Consider the following 19,780-nt stretch of genomic DNA (forward strand, 5'->3'; position numbering starts at 1 on the left):
GGTAAGTTGAGATTTATTTGGGACATTTGTGTAAGTTTCCCGACTTGGAACTGATTTGAGGTGATTGAGATTAAAATTTTCAGTTGAAAATCGAAAAAGAACACAACTACAGTAATAATCGAAGAAGAACACTGTTACCTAACAGTATACCGCTACAGTATCTATATCTATACTATATTAAAAGCACGAAGGCCCTTAGTGAAATATCGTTCGACTTTTTTATCCTTTTGAAATAGAGTTCACATTTGATAAAATAGTCATTTGATTATTTACCTAATATATTTAGGATCTTATAATCACCTAAAATTTTGTATATTGAATCCTGCCTTATTTAAAATACTACTATATAAGAAGTCCAAATATTTAGGACTTTTAAAACAATTTAAACTACAACTAATACAAATTTTCCAAACTGTGTAACATCTCGATATGGAAACGTAAAGTTTACACGGAAACTTTACGTCATTAATATAGTGGTAAAACTAGAGCATTAAAAAAATTAATGCAAACACACACACCTTGTTTGGAAATTTATTTAATCTTTCAACTAAATCTTGCGCATTAGATCTTTTCCTTATTTTAATCATGTGATATATTAATTTTATAAAAGACAAGTAACACCGAAATAAAAAGTTACACAGAGAATAAGTAAAAACATAACTATTACTAGCTGTAGGTTTGAATTATTCGTTGTATGAAATTATAATCAATTAGTTTTATATAATTTAATATAAATACAAATAAAAGTGAAAAAAAAACTAATTAGTAGGAAACTATAACTATATTAGATAGTGTCGATCGAATCTCCTTCGATTTTTTTTATTCTTAATTATAGATATATAATTGGTGATAAAATTAAAATCAATTAGTTTATATTATTTAATTATCTTAGTAAACATGATTTTTTTTTTGGAAATTTATGTTTAACTGTTCGGCTATAAAATAGTATGTCATTAGCCTTTCAAAGATTCATACTATAAAATTTATGTACCAAAATATAAAATATTATAGTAAATTCTATATTTAGATAAAATTATTTTAATATTTACAATTAGTTTACTCTTTAATCAACATCCAATTCTAAAAATACTTTTTTAAATGACACTTAACAATTACATTTTGCACGTTGGGTATATAAAATTTAATAATATTTATATAATTTTTTTAAAGTTTCTAAACTTCTTAATATGTAGTACACGCGCAAAGCGCGTAGGAATGAATTCTTTTAGTTTTTTAGATTGTTTTTAATGTGCCATGTATCTCAAAGTTATTGTAAACTTTTTATTGGCATGATGACATAATTCTATTAATTTATAATCCACACTTTAATTATTGATTTAAACTCCAGCTGCTTAGCATTTTTTTATGTTCGTATGTAACTTTATTCATATATTTGATATTTTTTTTATATTATTCTCATGCCAATTTTTGTTGTATAATTTTTTTTGAGATGAGAACAAGCAGAAGAATCAAAAGATGGGAATAAAATAGTATTGAAATAGTGATAATAACCCTAAATTATTTTTAGATGACTAGATTCATTTTTCTTATTCAAAAACTATAATTTTCCATATTTTTTCTAAATATTTCCCCTTTGAAATTGAAAATATAATACAAGGTTAGTATATGTAGAAATTAACAAATATATCAATGCTAAATTGATTAAAAAAATCGGGATGAAGCATATGTAGTCTAACGTATTATTTTTGCACATATATTTACTTGACGTGAGGCACACGTGCAACGCACGTACACTAAACTAATACTAATATACTATAGGAGTATATAGTTATACTACAAGAGTATACCATTATAGTATACAAATATATTGTTATGGTATACTGTAATAATATGCAAGATATTGTAACAATATCCTGTAATAGTATACAATATACTATAATAGTATATTTATTACCCGTAAATTCACTTGCCTTTTCCCTTTTAATTTGCCTTAAGCTTTTACCCAGCGTGAAAGGCAAATTGAAAATAAAAAAAAAAAAAAAAAAAAAATTATAGTATGTTATATAATGTAACGGTATACTCTTACAATTAGATCCTTTTAGAATTTTTTGAAATTTTTATTGACAACTGATATTATTTTAGTTTAATAATTGAATTAAATTTTTTTTAATTCTTTGCGTATAATTGTATACCCTGTTGGTATAACTATATACTATACTGGTATCAAATGTTAGTTAATATTTTTTTGGTTGTATTAGCTACATTGAATTGGTACACAATTTGATTATTCTTTAGTAATAATATAAAAAAAAAGAATAATAAAAAAATAGTAAATGAAATTAGATTATGAAGAGAAAAATGAATATAAAAAAAAGAAGTTAAATGAAATTAGAATAGGAAAAAAGAAAAAAATAAGAAGAAAACGAGAAAAAAGAAAAGGAGAAAAGAAAAAAGAAAATAAAAGAAGCATAGAAATAAAAAAGAATTGGAGAATAAAGAGAAAATTCCCCACAAAACCTACTATGGGTAGGAAATGTAATTAGTTTATGGGTAGAAAAATAAATAGGTAGACAAGGGTAAATAGTTTTGTTTTTGTGGGTAACTGTGTCAAAACTCCGAAAATATAACGTTTCGTTTTGTGTCTTCAAATCTCATATACAGGTACTTCTTTGTTCTATTTTATGTAACATGTTTTTTCTTTTTTAGTCTAAGAAAATGATATAATTTTTATTTTATGAAATAACTTTATTTTAATTTTTTATTTTATCCTGAATGATATAATTTATAGGTACAAAAATATAATGACATGTTAATCACCATAAATTTCTAATTTTTTAAATATTTTTTTAAAACTTTTTGCTCAATCAAATACTATCCCATAAAACAAAACTGAAAGTATTAAGAACCTATCATAATTATTTGTTAAAGACAAAGTATAAGATGTAAAGAAATAAAAAAAATTCTTAACAATCTTTTAAATATTCTTCTACTCCCCTAATTTTAAGGAAGGGGTAAAACTTAAAAGGAAAAAAATAGAAGAACATAAACGGTAGCTCAGTTATGTGACCCAACAGTAGAGAGAGTTCAGGATCTTGAAGAAAAAAAAACACACACACACACACACACACACCGAGTGAAGCAGAAGGAGAAAAATGGATTCATCTTCATTAACATGTAAAAAGCTAACAGTAATTACAGTATTAGCTGTTTTAATCCAAGTAATTGGCCTTGCTCTTTTTGTTCTTGGTTTCTTCCCTGTAAAGCCAGCACTCTCTGGATTCAGGTACTCAACAATTAATTCCCTTCACATTTTTATATAAAGAAATAAATAGATTTTTTAGTTTCATTTTAGAAAATTCCAGAATGTAATTTTGTATTGATATTTTCTTCTTCTTATAAGGGATTTTCATTTGCATTCTAGAAAATCCAAGAATTGGGATATTATTTTGTTGTTTTTTAAATTTCTTGCATTGTTTTAGTTTAAAAAAGACCCTTTTTTCAGTGGGGTAGAGAGTTTTTATCCACCTGGAGCAGATTCAGCTGAGTTGCAGAATACCACCAATTTATCAGAAAGTCAGCTCAAATATTTGTACCAGGTTGGTTTCCTTTTTTTTTTTTTTTGGCTTGGGGGGGGGGGGGAAGGTATTTTTTGGATTAAGAAGATTATATTTGTAGTTAAAAGAATTTATTCATATTGTGTCAGCTTGGATATTGTGTTATCCCATCTATTTGAAGTAGTACTATATATATAACTGATATTATTGTGTATTATGCACACCATTTGGCATGCTACAGAATTTGTTAAAGTTCTTGAAAGTTTGAAACTTTTTGAGATTTTACAGGAATATGTTCGCATGTCATGTTGTTTTCTGGTGTACATTTGGTATTATTATGATTACAATTTGGCATGTTACAAAATTTGCTAAGGTTCTTGAAAGTTTGAAACTTTTTGAGATTTTACAGGAATGTATGTTCCAATAGCATGTTATGTTGTTTTCTGGTGTACATTTGATGCCATTGTTTTGTTGCCCTTAACAGTTATGGTTGTGAATTTGGTAAAACCGCAGGAATTATCTATGGTACCTCCTTTATTCGACCGCTTGATACTCATGGTGAGTGGTTTTGTTAGTTTAATCTTGCCTGATAGTGTTTTACTTACGTTTGAATCTAGGTGGCACCTTCTGGATGTTGCCATGCTTTTTTTTTTTTAGGAATAAAGCTTATGTTTTTTGCTGATAAAATCAAATTTCTTAGGTCATTGATGGTCTTCCAGCCGAATTCGTGCTTGGGAAAGATGGTCAACCTCCGCAGAAAGCTTTCAAGGAAGCTATGCCATATACTCAATCATTATTGAGTAAGGGAAGGGCGATTGGTTATCATGCGAAGGCTGCACCTCCCACTGTCACAATGCCTCGCTTGAAGGTAACCAAAAGGATTTTGGAGACACTTTCTGTTTGGAAAAGTAGGCTTCTCAATAGCTGTGTGTTTGCAGGCCATGGTTTCTGGTGCTGTTGGGGGATTTCTGGATGTTGCTTTCAATTTCAACACGCAAGCTCTGTTGGATGACAACATAATTGGTTAGTTGGAAAATCCTTGTTAAGATTCTATTTGATAAAGTAGAAAATCCTTGCTAAGTTATAGCTTATCAATTGATTAAGTGGTTTCCAGATTAGATGCCTTAACATGACCCATGGTTCCTCTTCCTGTTACAGTGCAATTCCTAAAAGTTGGTTGGAAAATCGTGATGCATGGTGATGACACATGGCTTAAGTTGTTTCCTGGAATGTTTTCGAGGCATGATGGTGTTAGCAGTTTCTTTGTAAGCATTCTTATTCAATAACTCTCTTTTCTCTCCTCTTGCTCTTGTGGTGTTGTTGCTATTTTCTCCCATGTGCTGGTGTAGTTAGTTCCCTTTTCAGTTTTATGTGTTTTTTGAGTATCATTTCCTTCATTTATTCTCTTTAAATTCTTGATTTGTGAAAACATGGAAAGTGTCTTCAGCCATGCTAGTGAAATACCAATTCTTCCAGTTATTTGTTGGATCAGATGTCTTGGAGGTGGAGGGTATAAACTACATCTAGGTTAATATCAGAATGCTGCTTAAGGTGTAAGATTTAAATTCTCTGCTTGTACGTGGTGCACTGGTGCTGAAAAGTTGAAGTTTTTTTGCTGCTTATGTAATTCATTCTGCAGGTTAAAGACACTGTCCAAGTAGATCAAAATGTATCTCGACATTTGGTTGATGAACTTAGTCGCACCGATTGGAGTCTTCTGGTAATCTATTTGCCCCTTTATTTGTTAAGACATTTTCCTGGGAACAGGTTAAACATTGCGTGTGTGTATTTGATAAGTACATGTGTAGATATTTAAATATCAAGGTTTGGCGAATGTAGCCCAATCCTGACTTTTGAGTTTTGCTTTGGCTGAATAGGAGGTCCTCAGTTTTGGGAAATACAGTGCTACAAGGCTCCTAGGGAACTTTTAGCAGGAAGCGAAAAACGAGCAACACTTCATCTCGGTCTTCAAGAAAAAATGGCAAGCAAATATCGAGTATATATGGGCTTAGTCATACTGAATATGACATATAATCTCACTGCAGTCAGGTTAAAAAATTAGCATGTAAAATCAACTGAGAGAAAACAAAGAGAACAATAGTTGCTCAAAATAATATAGTCAAAGAAGAAGCATACCCAGTGGCAGCAACCAGAAGAAGAGAAGCAACTGCTGGCTTTCTGTCTAACAATATAGCAGTAAATATTGTCCTTAATCCTAACTCAGCCTAAGAAGTCGTCGTCATCATCATCATCGTTAGTGTGTACTTTTGTCTAGGTTTCATCGTCATCTCATCATTATTGATGTTTGTAATTTATCAAGGTTAATATACTTTGACATGTGATCTGGAAAATGCCTATCCCTACCAAATAAAGTTTTAGCTTAGCCAGCAGTATGAAAAGTTGTTCCTTCCATGAACTGAGGCAATCTGAGTTTTGGTTAGCATTGGAAGGAGAGATCAAGATCAATTGCCGCAAGTAGAGGAAGAGTGCTTCTCTCCCTAGGACTTACCTTGACATACGAAGTGAGTGAATGGAGCACACTTCATTGAACTTGCTTCACTTTGTCAGTCTTAAAGTGTTCAAGTCCTCCTGAAGTAAACTTGCTATGCTTGTGAACTGCTCTTTATTACATGCTTTGCTTTTGACCAAAGCAATAAGGCCTCGTCGCTTAGGTTTTGGCCAACTCAGCCTGCTCGAAGGCATTGCTTTTTCTTCGCTTGGTTTAAGTGAGGACTTACTACTTAGTGCTTTTGAAATACTGATTGTCACTATTTTTACCACTAATCTGATGCCGAAGTCCCTCTTGAGTATATAGTGAACTGGTCTTCATATGAGATTTAGTTTCAGAATCTGCTGCTTTGAGAGCTCAAATTTTCGACATGATCCCTAGGTCTTATTTTCTAAGGTCATGCATGTATAGTCCTCCTTTCGTGGAACAACTATATTTGCATTCTAATTGCCAGTTCTGTTAGCATATCCGCTTGATGTTTCAAATTCCAACTAACACTAGTAAACTTATTAAACAACTTCTTTTAACGAGAAATTTTCTACACATGTGGAAATATTATTGAACTAGCAGATACATCTAGCTTTTCTAGTACAAGATCTTTTTTAATTAATTCTACATAGAGTCTATTTGCATATTGTGTTCACGATTTTCCTTTGAAAATAGCTGAAAATGGTTCTTATCCCTATCAAAACGGCTAAATCATTTTCCTTCTGAATATGGCTCACATTGGTCACTTATATTCTAAATGGGGCATCATGTGAGATCCATGAACATGTTGCTGATGGTTCATCTGGTTCTTTCTATGGAGTTGCCTTTTTGTTTGCTACTACTTAATTTAACATAATCTTGCACTATTTCAGATTCTTCATTATCTTGGCTTGGATCATGTTGGACATCTTGGTGGGCGCAATAGGTGTTGCCACCTACCTTTGAATTGAGTTTCCAAAGAAAAAAGATGATAATTCATTCATAACATATTCTTTGGGTGTTTATTACAGTGTGCTGATGGCCCCCAAACTCGGAGAGATGGATGAAGTGATCAAGATGATCGATCTGAATTCTTTACCTACCAACAATAATGATCAAGGACGGACACTCCTGGTTTGTGCTTCTTCCTTTATCGAAAAGTTGTGTGGCTTACTCAATAGCTAACAGACTTGGGTGCATTTCCTGTTATAGATATAAAGTTTAACAAGTGATCAACTACTGTTGCCATTGGGCATTAACTACGACATTCACGTACTTGCCTTTTTTCTTTCCTTCTCCCCTTTTCAATAGCTAACTCATTCTGAAGCTTCAGCATAGCAATATGTGCGATTCACAATTCGATAATGGCCAAGTGTTTAAAATGCACCAGGCTTTCGTCATGATGCAATTATCGTAGAGAAGTCAGATACCATGTATTTATTATTCCTTTGGTTTTTCTAGTGTGAAAACATATAACTGTATCTTGGATCATTGAAACAGAAAAGTAAAACCTACATCAGTGTTGTCAAATGAAAAAAAGCCCAAAGTTGGCAGGGGCTTTATGCGCAAAGGCGTAATTAAAGCTTGATTTAGTAAAGAAAAAGTGCAATGAGCAAAAAATAAAATATATAAAATATAATGTACACAAAAAATATAGGCACAAACAATTAAATGAACAAAGTAATTGAAAAAAAAAACTACAATTAACTAATTAAGTGAAATATAGAAGTAAAAGAACATGTAATTCAGAAGTTACAATGCAGTTGAGTTTCTAATTTATGTTGTCGGACTAGTTTTCTTTATTCCTTTTCTTAATAAGTAACAGATTCATATGTTTCCTCAACAATTAATATTTTCTCTTTGCTGGTTGTTTATTGTTTGTTGCCGCTCTCTCAAAGTAGAGCCCATGCGCATTGAGCGCATGCCTTAACATGGTGATGCTTGCACTGAAGCGTTGCCTAAGTGAGGTGAAGCACCTAGCTTCGCCTAGCTTTAGGGTTTAAGCGCCTCCAAATGAGCCTTTAGCTACATTGACCTACATCTTTATCAAATTTGAAGCATTATTTCTTCTTTTTAATTTATTTAACATCTGAATATGGTAATTTGACAACACATCACCTAATATTCCTTTTGAATGGTGGAGTAAGTGTTGTGGCATCATACTCTTCTAATTTTTGAAGATATCATTTGATTACTCAACAAAAATCATATTTCAATATTCTGACTATGGTAATCCACATTCTTGTTTATGTTATGCACCCATCTGCAGTTGGTAGTAAGTGATCATGGAATGACTGAAAATGGAAATCATGGAGGATCATCATATGAGGAAACTGACTCTTTGGCACTTTTTATTGGTCCAACAAATTTTGGAAGTACATCAGGCACCCCTAATAAAGCCAACCAGGTATGGGACTATGAGTTTTACTGTTGATGAATATTTAATGGACTACTTCATTAGTAGAAGATGGAGTCACTTGCCATTTCTTCCATTGGTGTGTATCAGCTAATAGCCAAGTTAGCAGAAAGTCTCTAAACTATAGCTAGTGTTTGACCTATGTTCTGCATTGGAGTTCATACAAAACTATGCAATATTGGCTTTTCAAATTAGAAAATCGGTAAAAGGGATTGCTAGAATAAGTTCTCTCTGAAGTTATTTTAAGATAAAATTCGGAATACAAGTGTTGTTAAAAGTAATCTTATAATTAGTGACTTTATGCCATTGTCTTTATTGAATGCTTTAGGAGGTTTTCATCTTCTTTTCAAAAAGATATCTTTGATAGTAGTTGCAGCGTTTCCTCAATTGACACTGATAAGACTGGTGCGATCATCAACTTATTTATTTATTTATTTATTGTTTATAAATCTGGTGGTTCAGGTGGACCTTGCTTCAACATTAGCTCTTCTTTTTGGTGTTCCAATACCGAAGAACAATGTTGGCATGTTGATGGCAGAAACTTTCAAATCATTAACAGGTCTGATTTTCTAGTTTATGATGTTAATGTCTGAGCCATATAGAATGTCGATATTCTGGTGATATTTGTAAAGAATAAGTGTCAGAATTTGTGTTACATAGTGTTGCTAATTATCTAAGTAGGAGAATCTGTGGAGCTTGTGTTTCAAAATCCTGTTGCCTTCTGCATCTGCTAGTGAGGCATGGGCTTGAGAAATTGAAAAAAAAAGGGCAGCCAGGTGCACGAAGCATCTCGCATTCCCGTAGGGTCCGGGGAAGGGCCGCACCCGACATGAGAAAGTTTTTTGTCGAGTTGTTCAAGTTACCTGTAATTCATCCAGTGAAGTTCCTCATAGTAAAATGGGTTTCACTATGGATCAAAACGAGTATGCACTGTCAAATATTATGACGTCTAATATTGAGAGTTTAGACTTTGACTCCTGAAAACTTGTCGTGGAAGTACCTTGAATAGGCTCAGGATAATGAGAATTGTCGGAAGCATTAACCTTGGTGCTCAAGTCCCTAGAAGATTAAAAAAACAGCTTGATTGAGTATTCTGATCTGGTTACGTTATGGTGGCGCACTATCTATGTAATGGGAAGACATAAATAGCAAGCATATAGAGTAATCTAAATATATATCTTTTGGTCCTGCCATTTTTCGTGATCGTCTTGTCAAAATTCATGCATTATCAGTCTTTTTTGAATGATATATGGCTTCTGTAAAGTTAGTCATGTTCCTTTTTCATTTTCTTCAAGTATTTCAGTTGACCATCAACTCAGGTTATTGGAGTTGAATTCTTGGCAATTGCTTAGGCTACTTAAAGCACAGTTACCTGGTTTAGTATGCGAAAACTTCTTATGCGACGACTTCAGGGATGATGGATCGGAGAGGACAAGAGGTTACAGTAGTCTGGAAGAGACCTTTTGTTGTTTGTATATGAAGGCTGCAGATCTTCACAGATCTAGGAAATCTGGGGAAGAGAAAAGGTGGTTGACGGTATAATTTTTCTCCGAACTTTTATTTGGCAAAAATGCTAATTCTTCTTGTGTTGCGTTCTTCTCATGTTTTATATAGATCTGCTAGTGGGGGCAATTGTCACAGCATTCTCGTGGCTTATCATAAGTTCTTAAGAACTGCAAGTGAGTGGCTATCTCATAGAGCAACTGACGTGAGTTTAACCTTATAAAAGTTTTCTTTTGCATTTCTAGAAAGTAATTGACCATATATAACTATCTCATGCTAACGAACAGAAGAGTGTTCCATGATTCTTTATTCTCCCGTATTACTTCCTTTTTGCATATTCTTATAATTTCTATTTTATGTTTTTTCAGAAACCTGTTGGCCGACTTATAATTGGAGTAGCAGCTATGCTCGTTTCATGTTTGACATTGCTAAGCCTTCTGTTTCTTCTAGGGAAGCAAGTTTTCTCTGAGCAGAATCAGCAGTTTCTTAATTCCAAGAATGACCTGCAATTATGGCATTTGGATGAGATTCTTATTCTGTTGGTAATTGTTATTGTTGTCATAAGCATGGGATCCAGTTCTCTGGTGGAGGAGGAGCAATACATATGGCATTTTGTGACATCCTCGTTTTATTTGGTATCTCTTCGAAAAGTAATGCAGCAAATCACAACAAGGACAAAGCAAAATACAAGCGCTACCTTGGGTCAAAAGACAAATAATTATATCCAGATTTGCTCTATTTTTGTGGTTCTCATTTCCGGGAGACTTTTGAGAGGATGGCATCAAGGTGGCGTTAATTGGACTCATCTTCCTGACATTTCAAAATGGTTGGAGCAAGCCGGAAGCACTTATATAAAGTTGTTCCAGCTGGTTTCAGGGGTATTCCTAATCAGCATAAGCTTAGTTTCTCTTCTGTGGTCCCAACTGTCAAAAAGGAATATTGTGACTGTGGTTTCCTTAATGTACTTGTTCCCTGGGTTTCTGGTTCTATATTATATCATTAAATATCAAGAACTTTCATTCGGTACAGGTAGCTATGATGCTACTTTAATGGCTCAGATAATTTATGCCGTCCTAGGTTTCTGTTCAACGACTATTGTTGTTGCTGTACCATGGTGTATACCTCTCCAAAATCATACGCTTTCTGTGCATGAAGTCCACTTGCCCAGCCAAAGAAAGGTTTGGGGTTTAGGTTTCAGGAAATCTGCCTATGTGATTGGCTTGAGTTACGTATATTATTGGTCTCTTTTACAGCTATTGTTGCAGCAGCCCATAAACTCAATGCCTGTACTATTTCTCTTCCTGCAAATACTAGCTAGCATTTTGCATTCTTCTGGTTCCAACCAGCATCTCAGGCAATGGGTTGAGGTCAGTCAGATCTTTTAAGTATCCATCCAAGTTCTGTTTTTGCTTCTGCGTTTTTTTATTTACGGCATCTTTGTCTTCGAAACATCACGAGCAAGTTGTAACTTCCTAGTTGACCTAACTTATTCTTAAAGCAAGAATCTTCAAACTCATTGCAAAAGCATTTCAATTTGCAGAACATGTCAAGTCCTATGTTAGTAATTTCTTCTAAAAAGCTCCCAGTGTTCCCTTTAACAGAATTAATTATCTTTGATTGAAAAAAAAGATCTTCATAATGTTTGGAATACCAAAACAACTTGTATATTTTTTCTAGGTTTTTCTTCCCTATATTTTTAAGTTTTGTAGTCAAAATTTGATTTATGCTATTACTAATCTATCTTAAAGTTGGTCGACTATTGGAAAGTGAAAAGGTTAATTCAAAATTGGAATAGAGGGAGTAATGACGATAAATATATGACTAAAAGAAAACTAGAAAGAAAGCAAAACAATATGCTTTGCTTGGATGAGAGGGTAACATCACTCCTTTGTTAAGTCTTCTCATCCTAATGTACCTTAATCAACGCCTGACCTATGAAGTTCCCTAGGTCTTCGCTAGCTAATCAGATAGATTGTGTTAGTAGGAGATACTTGGTTGTTGTTGTTGTTAACTCTTTTTGATTCTAGAACGACTAGCGAGATATATAGCTTTTCATTGCTATCAATTTCGATAGTTCTATTTGATGTTCACTAACATTCAACTTGAATTAGTCGGAGCATGTCTGCTATCGTTCAATAAACGTAATATTTTACGTGGTTAACAACTCTTAATACTATAACTGATCAATATTAGTTTCACAAGTCTTTTTTTTTTCTCCTTTTTTCTGTATCAGGTGGCTGCACTTTATTATATGGGAATGGCAGGCCATTTTGGTCTCGGCAACACCAATACCTTAGCTACAATCGATGTTGCTGGTGCTTTTATTGTAATTCTCTTGCCCAAAAATCTTTACTGTTGTAGTTTTATGCTATATTTTATGTCTGCTTCATATTGGAAATGATCCAACTTAAGCTGATGTTCCTCATTGATTTTATTTCCAGGGTGTCTTGAACCACTCGACTATACTTTCTGGCATCTTAATGTTCATTATTACATATGCTTCACCAATGTTATACCTCCTTAGCATGGTGATGTACACTTCTGTGAAGGACACAAGTGGTTGCAACATTGGATCTTTGCTTAAGAGGACACTCGGTTTTCCTTGTCTGGTTCCGTTGGGCTTGAATTCCGTTCTTTTGATAGCTTACACAATTGTGTTGCTGCTAATGAGGAATCATTTATTTGTTTGGAGTGTATTTTCTCCCAAGTAAGTGCCACCAAAAGTTGAAATCAAGATACATACATATCTCTCTCTCTATATATATATATTGCTTTGTCATATATCCAACTCTTTCTTTGTAAGAACCTATATAGAGGCGGAACCAGGATTTAAAGTTTATGAGTTCTGAATTTGCAACCGAACCCATCGCTCGTTAGTTACTGGGTTCACAATTAAATATTTATACATATTTAATAGATTTTCTAATACAAATATAATGTCTAAGCAAAAAGCTACTGGGTTCGTCTGAACCCGTAGGTAACACTCTCCCTCCGCCCCTAGACCTATAAGTCACGGGTTGGAACCGTGGAAGCAGCCACTAATGCTTGCATTAGGTTAGGCTGCCTACATCACACCCTTGGGATGTGACCCTTCCCCGGACCCTGCGGGAATGCGGGATACCTTGTGCATTGGGCTGCCCCTTTTTTTATCTTTGCAAGACAAGTTGTTTAAAATAGTTATGGTCTTTTGTTATTCATCTGATTTTGAATTTGTATGGAGATTAAAAGTGACCTTTCTTTGTTCAGGTTCTTGTACGTTTGTGCTACGACGGTTTGTGTCTGTCTTGGGGTATCTGTTGTAGCTTCAACTGTGATCTATATCTCTTTGGTCCTGGCGTTCCGAAAAAAGTTGCAGACTCATACAGACTAGTCTCAATAAGGAGTGACATACAACTAACCCGATCTTAGTGTTCTCTGTCGAGAGGTATGCTAGTTGCTTTAGCCTTTAACATGATCTGAACATTCAGGGGAAGTTGTGGATTAGAAGTGATAAGAATGGACCTTGGGACTAACTCAACCCCAAAAGCTAGCTTATGAGGTGAGGATTGCCCAAGACCATATAAGGAGACTAAAATACCTATAACCCACCGATGTGGGACACAACTCAACAAGAAGGACGCATACTACGCCACAATCTAGCTTTCTCTATATAGAGATCCATACTTCAACCATAACAATTTTGATAGGAAAAATTACAGCATAGCAGTTAAATGATTCTTGTTTCTGCTCAGCCAGCCAAAACAGTTGACTGAGAAAACTGAAATATTGAGCTGTAGATTTTAATTACTAATCAAATTCTTTTTTTCTTGCTATTCTCCTGTAGGTTAGAACAAATTTTGGCATTTTTAATGTAATATCTGTGTGGTAGTTTGACTCTGTGAATGTCTTTTAGTCTTGAAAGGGTTTTGTAAATTGTTGTATTCCTTTTAATTTTCTCTCTTTATCAATTTGGACGCATAGTTTAGATTGTTCATGACTCAATTTTGGATTACTAAAAGTGAGAATATGAATACAACTATGTTTGAATTTCTTGTCTGGGTATGATATTCTTTGGTTTTTTTATTCTTTGTCTGAGTATGATATTCTTTGCTTTTCGAAGGGGAGCCTTGGCCGGTAAAGTTGTTGACATGTGACCAAGATGTCACGGGTTTGAGCTGTGGAAACAGCCTCTTGCAGAAATGCAGGGTAAGACTACGTACAATAAACCCTTGTGGGGAGCTTAATGCACCGGGCTGCCCTTTTATGTTCGGGCTGCCCTTTTATGTTTTTTTTTTAGGTTTTATATGTAGTACTTAGTCGTATGTCTCAATGTTTATGAGTTAACACTAGATGTTATTCATTTGTTATCCATTGATTGATAAATTTTCAGCTCTTCACTAAAACTAAAATTCTGGAAATTATGGCCACTCCAGCTAGTTTATAAGCACTATATCACAAATTTCCACTATTGCAATAGTATTATCAAGAACCAAAAATGTGAAAGAAGGACCTGTTTGTCCACAAAAAATTCCTTTTTTTCAAATTTTTCTTTTTGAAAAATTTTTTGCAAGTTTTTCGAAATTTTTTGAAAATGAGTTTTTCAAAAATAAAAATTTTCAATTTTTTTTTCACTTACAAAACTGCAAAATATTTTCAAGTGAAATGTATGTCCAAATATAATTTCAAATTTCAAATACCAATTTTCAACTCAACTTCAAATATAAAAAAATAATATAATTTTTATGTTCACACGCTTACTAAGCCTTTGGTTAATTGCTGCCCAAGAAAGCATTTGACAGACATACGTCCTCAGACTTTGGTTAGTTACCAAGTTTACCCTCATAGTTATTAATTTTAGATTGGTTGGCTTTTACACTAATTATTATTGTTATACCACTTAAATAAATTGTTAAATCATTTCCATTGTATTAATTCAAGAATGCATATTCATTTGAGTTTATGTACTAATATGTAATTTTTGAATGAATTACGTGAACTTCCCTAGTTTCAATAGCAGAATTTTTGAAGAACTTCCCTACTACAAATTTACGATTATTATTACTTCTTATTTTAATCTTCATTCAGAAAAATGAAACAAAGTGATTTAATGGATTAACTCTCGTACTCTAAAACCCATTCTTTTTTAGAACAAAAAAAAAGAAAAAGAAAGAAAGAACTATTAATACTGCCCCAAATCCCAAAAATAAGCATGTATTTGAATAAACTCTTTTCCAATTATAATGTCAAAAATTTACGTAGAGCAATAGCAGCCGACCTAATCACTTAAACTGACTTTCAGAATATGTATATAATTACATATAATTAATGTATAATCTATGCATACCGACTAGAAATAGTAAACAGTGAATTTGGCTGATTATTTCGTTAACATTATATATCAAAAATTTACACTGCAAGTGTTTTCATATTTTTAAAAAGCTTACATATACATATCGTTTAGGTTACCTAATAATGTAAAAATTTCTTTACACCGACCTGTACTTTTTTTTTTTTGGTAATTAACTTTCTTTATATTAATCACCAAAGAGAGATCATTACAAAACTATAATCAGTATCAAACTCTACTGATTATCTCAACTAGGTCATAGTAACCATAATCTACTCCCAAGGACTATATACTTTGCTACTCTCTATACTAATAAGTATTTCTGTAATTAATTTCTAGCTTTAGGCTCCACTCTAACATTACAAATATAGGTTATCTCTCGAACTATACTATCACAGTGACGATATCTTTTTTCAAAGATACGATTGTTCCTTTCTATCCATAATGCATAGCATGTTTCTGTGAATACCAATCTGCAAATACTGGCTTTGTTGGATTTCCCTTTTGCTTTCTTGATGATCCATTGAAGGTGATGTTGCCAATTGCTGTAGCTTCCTTGATCTTGTTGAATCCATTTCCATATTCTACTCCATAGTTCTGTTGCATAAGGACAGTGCAGAAACAGATGATCACTTGTTTCTAGTTGTCCTTGGCATAATACACAACTTTGGTCAATGGTCATTCCCCAGCTTGTTATTCTATCTCTGGTAGGCAATCTTCCATGTAACATTAACCACAGGCTGAAGATAGCCTTTGGTCTAGCAGAGTTCTGAAAAACTAAGCTCTTCCAACTCATTCTTGGTAGGTCTCCCAGAAGTTGTAGATACATATGTCTGATAGTCTCTTTGTCCCCTCTTGTGCACTGCATTTGTTGTAGGATATCCCTGGAAGCTATTATTCTTCTAACCATCCAACTAGCTTGCTTTGGGATAGGCATAGTGTGAAACTGTTGATGTTTAATGTAGTAGGCATTGATCCACCTAATCCACAGCTTGTCTTTTTTATGAGCTAAATCCCAGCAAACTTTAGCAATAGCAGCCTTGTTCCAGATCAGCAGGTTAATGATATTCATTCCTCCAGTTGATTTTGGAGTACACATTTTATCCCATGCCACATAGCTCTTTCTGGTAATAGTATTAGTACCAGACCATATGTAGCTTCTACATATAGCATCTATCATCTTTAACACTTTGGAAGGTAGAATAAACAACTGAGCCCAATATGCTTGAATTCCAAAGATCATAGATTTGACTAATTGAATTCGACCAGCATAAGAGAGTTTTTTTACAGTCCAAGAAGATATCTTCCCTGTGATTCTATCAATTAAAGGCTGCCATTGGATCAATGCAATTTTCCTGGAGGACAAAGGGATGCTTAAGTATTTGAAGGGCAACTCCCCTTGTACAAATCCAAGATAGCTTAAAATTTGCTGCCTTACAGCTTGTTTCACTCCCCCAAAATATACTGCACTTTTACTCATATTAGCTTGCAATCCAGATGCTTTAGAGAATTGAGAGAAGTACTGGTATAGGGTGGATATAGAAAGAAGATCACCTCTAGAAAAAAAGGAGAAGATCATCAGCAAAACTCAGGTGAGTTATGCTCAGTTTCTTGCATCTAGGATGGTATTGGAACAACTTATCCTTTCCCATTTCACTGAATCATCTGCTCAAGTACTTGATCACGCCCAACTATACCTTATAAAAAGGACAATGCGGACGTTGCAAATATAACCTGAGTATTGTGCCCAGAGTCGAATCCACAGAGAATTAACCTATCAATCACTATCTTTAGACGTACTAAACTCTTTAGAATCAATTTCTCAAACGTTGAGAATCACAGTTGATGGTGTTTTTAATAACTAAGATTAACAGTAACTAATAGCTGCAAATTAAAGATGCTAAGCTGTAAACAATAATGAGAAAGCGCTAAGGTATTGATTTCCCCTATTGATGGAATTCCTTCTGTTTATGTTTCATACAAATTCACCAACACATTCTATCAATCATGAACGCTCTTCTTACCGTAAATCTCTCCCGAGTAATCACAGTATTTTACTTAATGCTCTCTCCCGAGATATACTAGCTAGCTTTAATTATCACAGTTCACTTAAGATTGCACCCAAGGCTTTGTTATTCCTAATCCCGCCTTTAAACCCGCAGTTATAGATCCCTCTTATACTTTGGGAGTGGTGTTGTTCAACAATAACCTAAATATGCACTCTCTCCCGAGTTATGAACACTAAATAGGCACAACTAATTGAGGAACCTGTCAATTAACTACAACAAACACGTAGTTGAACAAATAGAAATTAAACTGGCAAACTGTATTCACATGAACAAGAAGTTCATCCCTCAATAGGTTCCATCAAAATCCTAGACAAAAGATTTAGCTGCTCATGACTATGGGTAAATCAACTAGAACAATATTCATAATCATAATTGCAAGAAAAATTAAAGAAGAAGAAGATATGATGTTTTAGGTGATCTCTCACAATTGTTTTCCTTGCTACAATATTCTCCAATACAATTCTTGCCTCCTTTGGGCGAAGTCTAGTATTTAAAATAGGGTTTTGGGCTAAAAATCCCGTGTTTTGCACTTAAGTCCCTGAACTTTTCCGCCTCTGCCGCGGTCGCGGTCAAACCGCGGCCACACACCTTTTCTGAATCTCAACTTATCCGCGACAGTCTTCTACCGCGGTTCTGCCGCGGTCGCTGTGGAACCGCGGCAGTCCTTCTTCAGGCTTGGCTTAAGCTGCTTCGCTTGGTTCACTTGGCAAAATTTTACGATTGGCCTCTTTTTCTCCATATTTGATCCCAAAAGTACTCCATAGCCTTCTCTTGTCATATATCACCTGCAAAGCATGAAAAGCACTAATTAGAGCATTTTGTTATCACTTTTATCATCAAAACTATACAAGAAGGTGGTTCTTTAGGGCCTAATTATAGTTAAATTCACCTATTATCAACACCCCACACTTAAACCTTTGCTCGTCCTCGAGCAAGTTAAACCACACTTCTAGGCCTAACCGTTGGATGCATTGCCCCAAGTTTATGCTATACTTGCCATTATGAACGAATAACCTAAGCAGTGCAACAGTCACACTCAGATGCAGACTCTAACGCCATGACACACTCGTGCTTACTCTAGTTACTCTAATAGAGGTGAAAATTCACTTTTTCTTCCTGAGTCACATGCCCTCACATCACAAATCTGAGAGAAGTTCCACACACAATAAATTAAGCAACAAGGAACCATAGATAGACAGAATTCACTCACTCTCAGCAAAGAACATTCACATGCCACACAGATACACCATAGGCTTGCCCCTAGTGTAATGCTCTGCTAATCGAGCTGTTCAGTCAAAGATCAAAAGGTCTTTATTTGGTTGTAATGTCGGCTAAGGGACGGGTAGGATATATTTGGATATAGTGACTAACCTCCCTAAGCACTTTTAATACAAACTTCCTTTTTTTCAATTTCCATGTCCGGCCCAATCGTCTCACTATTTGTTTCAAATGCCCCCCTACTTTTCCTTAGGTGCACTGGCCTTTTTCTCTTTTCTTTTCTTTTCTCCTTTTTTTTAACTGCCATTGCACCATTCAAGTATTTCTTTCCTGATTCCCCTTTTTCCACTCCCCTACTACCCCACACTTTGACTTTTGTATGTTCTTTAATAATTCAAGTGCTTCTAGGAGGTACAGGTTCAAGCAGTCAATTTATTCAAACACAGGGATGTAGGTTATTATAGGGTTATCAAAGAATAGGCTTCAGGCTCAAAAGGGGTTAACTATGGCAATATATACAGGTGGATTCACAATTATACAGGCTATACAAAGAAGTGCCTCAATCATCTCTAAAACCAAACAACTTCTATTTCGCTTTGCAAACACACAGGGCAAGTTCTAGGTATCGCATGCAAGCACAGAATGCAAGTAATAACTCACACACACTTGGCATGTAACTCATTCCAAATCAGTTTATCAACACACTCATACGAGCGTTCAAGCAAGACAAGATGTGCAAAATTAAGGCATCAAAGTATGAGTCTACAAACGAGCCTAGACGTCGCACCCTCAGTTCGTTTTTGTTATTCTCAGGTGTGTACATCTAGGGCTGCATTCTAGTCTTCACCCATCTTGGTCCTAAAACTACAAAAGAAAAATCTACCTAACCCGGTTCAAGAAAAGCCCTTGGAAAGAACCGTGGTCAAAAGAAAAACCAAGGGAGAATTACTACACTACCTAAAAAAAAAAGAAACTACATGGACTACTTCCCTCAAGAGTACTGTCCAAGTGGTCCGTCCTCAGGAAGAGTCCTCTACATTTTTTTTTTTTAAGATTCGACTATGACCCTCAAGAGACCTGTCGACAAGTGTCCGTCGTTGGGCCAAGTCAGTTACTTCTAATGTGAGTACAGTCAATTATACACAACAACATCAATCTAATATTACAACATACTCAATGTCTATATACACTACAATACACTACCAGAGCAAGTCTCCCACCCCACACTTAAAATTATGGCATGTCCCCATGTCATAT

At 34.4% G+C, this 19,780-nt stretch overlaps 1 protein-coding gene across 2 annotated transcripts; it reads left to right on the forward strand.

Moving 5' to 3' along the window:
- The first annotated feature begins 2,997 nt into the window (after nt 1–2,997).
- Nucleotides 2,998–14,221, forward strand: LOC109239576 (GPI ethanolamine phosphate transferase 2). Of its 2 annotated transcripts, XR_002069924.1 has the most exons (18): nt 2,998–3,244; nt 3,464–3,557; nt 4,029–4,073; nt 4,216–4,383; nt 4,454–4,538; nt 4,674–4,780; nt 5,155–5,235; nt 6,885–6,937; nt 7,023–7,125; nt 8,261–8,398; nt 8,870–8,966; nt 9,711–9,933; nt 10,022–10,115; nt 10,279–11,277; nt 12,144–12,236; nt 12,352–12,617; nt 13,157–13,334; nt 14,010–14,221. XR_002069924.1 is itself a non-coding variant. In XM_019406158.1 (17 exons), exons 1-17 carry the CDS (start codon nt 3,114–3,116, stop codon nt 13,278–13,280), a joined length of 2,901 nt encoding a protein of 966 aa, XP_019261703.1. In that variant the 5' UTR covers nt 2,998–3,113; the 3' UTR covers nt 13,281–13,941. The 2 variants fall into 2 exon arrangements, 1 of the variants encoding a protein (XP_019261703.1); XM_019406158.1 differs by lacking the exon at nt 14,010–14,221 and having other exon boundaries at nt 13,157–13,941.
- Nucleotides 14,222–19,780: the final 5,559 nt, after the last annotated feature.

This window comes from Nicotiana attenuata, unplaced genomic scaffold (assembly GCF_001879085.1).
Source record: "Nicotiana attenuata strain UT unplaced genomic scaffold, NIATTr2, whole genome shotgun sequence".
In the NCBI taxonomy this organism is placed as follows: Eukaryota; Viridiplantae; Streptophyta; class Magnoliopsida; order Solanales; family Solanaceae; genus Nicotiana; species Nicotiana attenuata.

What these genes read in the sequence shown, in the direction of transcription:
- LOC109239576 (XM_019406158.1), top strand. Translation starts at nt 3,114, where the DNA reads ATGGATTCATCTTCATTAACATGTAAAAAGCTAACAGTAATTACAGTA. An exon ending in ATCAAGGACGGACACTCCTG is followed by an intron (nt 7,126 to 8,260) that starts GTTTGTGCTTCT and finishes ACCCATCTGCAG; the next exon opens with TTGGTAGTAAGTGATCATGG. An exon ending in AAATCTGGGGAAGAGAAAAG is followed by an intron (nt 9,934 to 10,021) that starts GTGGTTGACGGT and finishes TGTTTTATATAG; the next exon opens with ATCTGCTAGTGGGGGCAATT.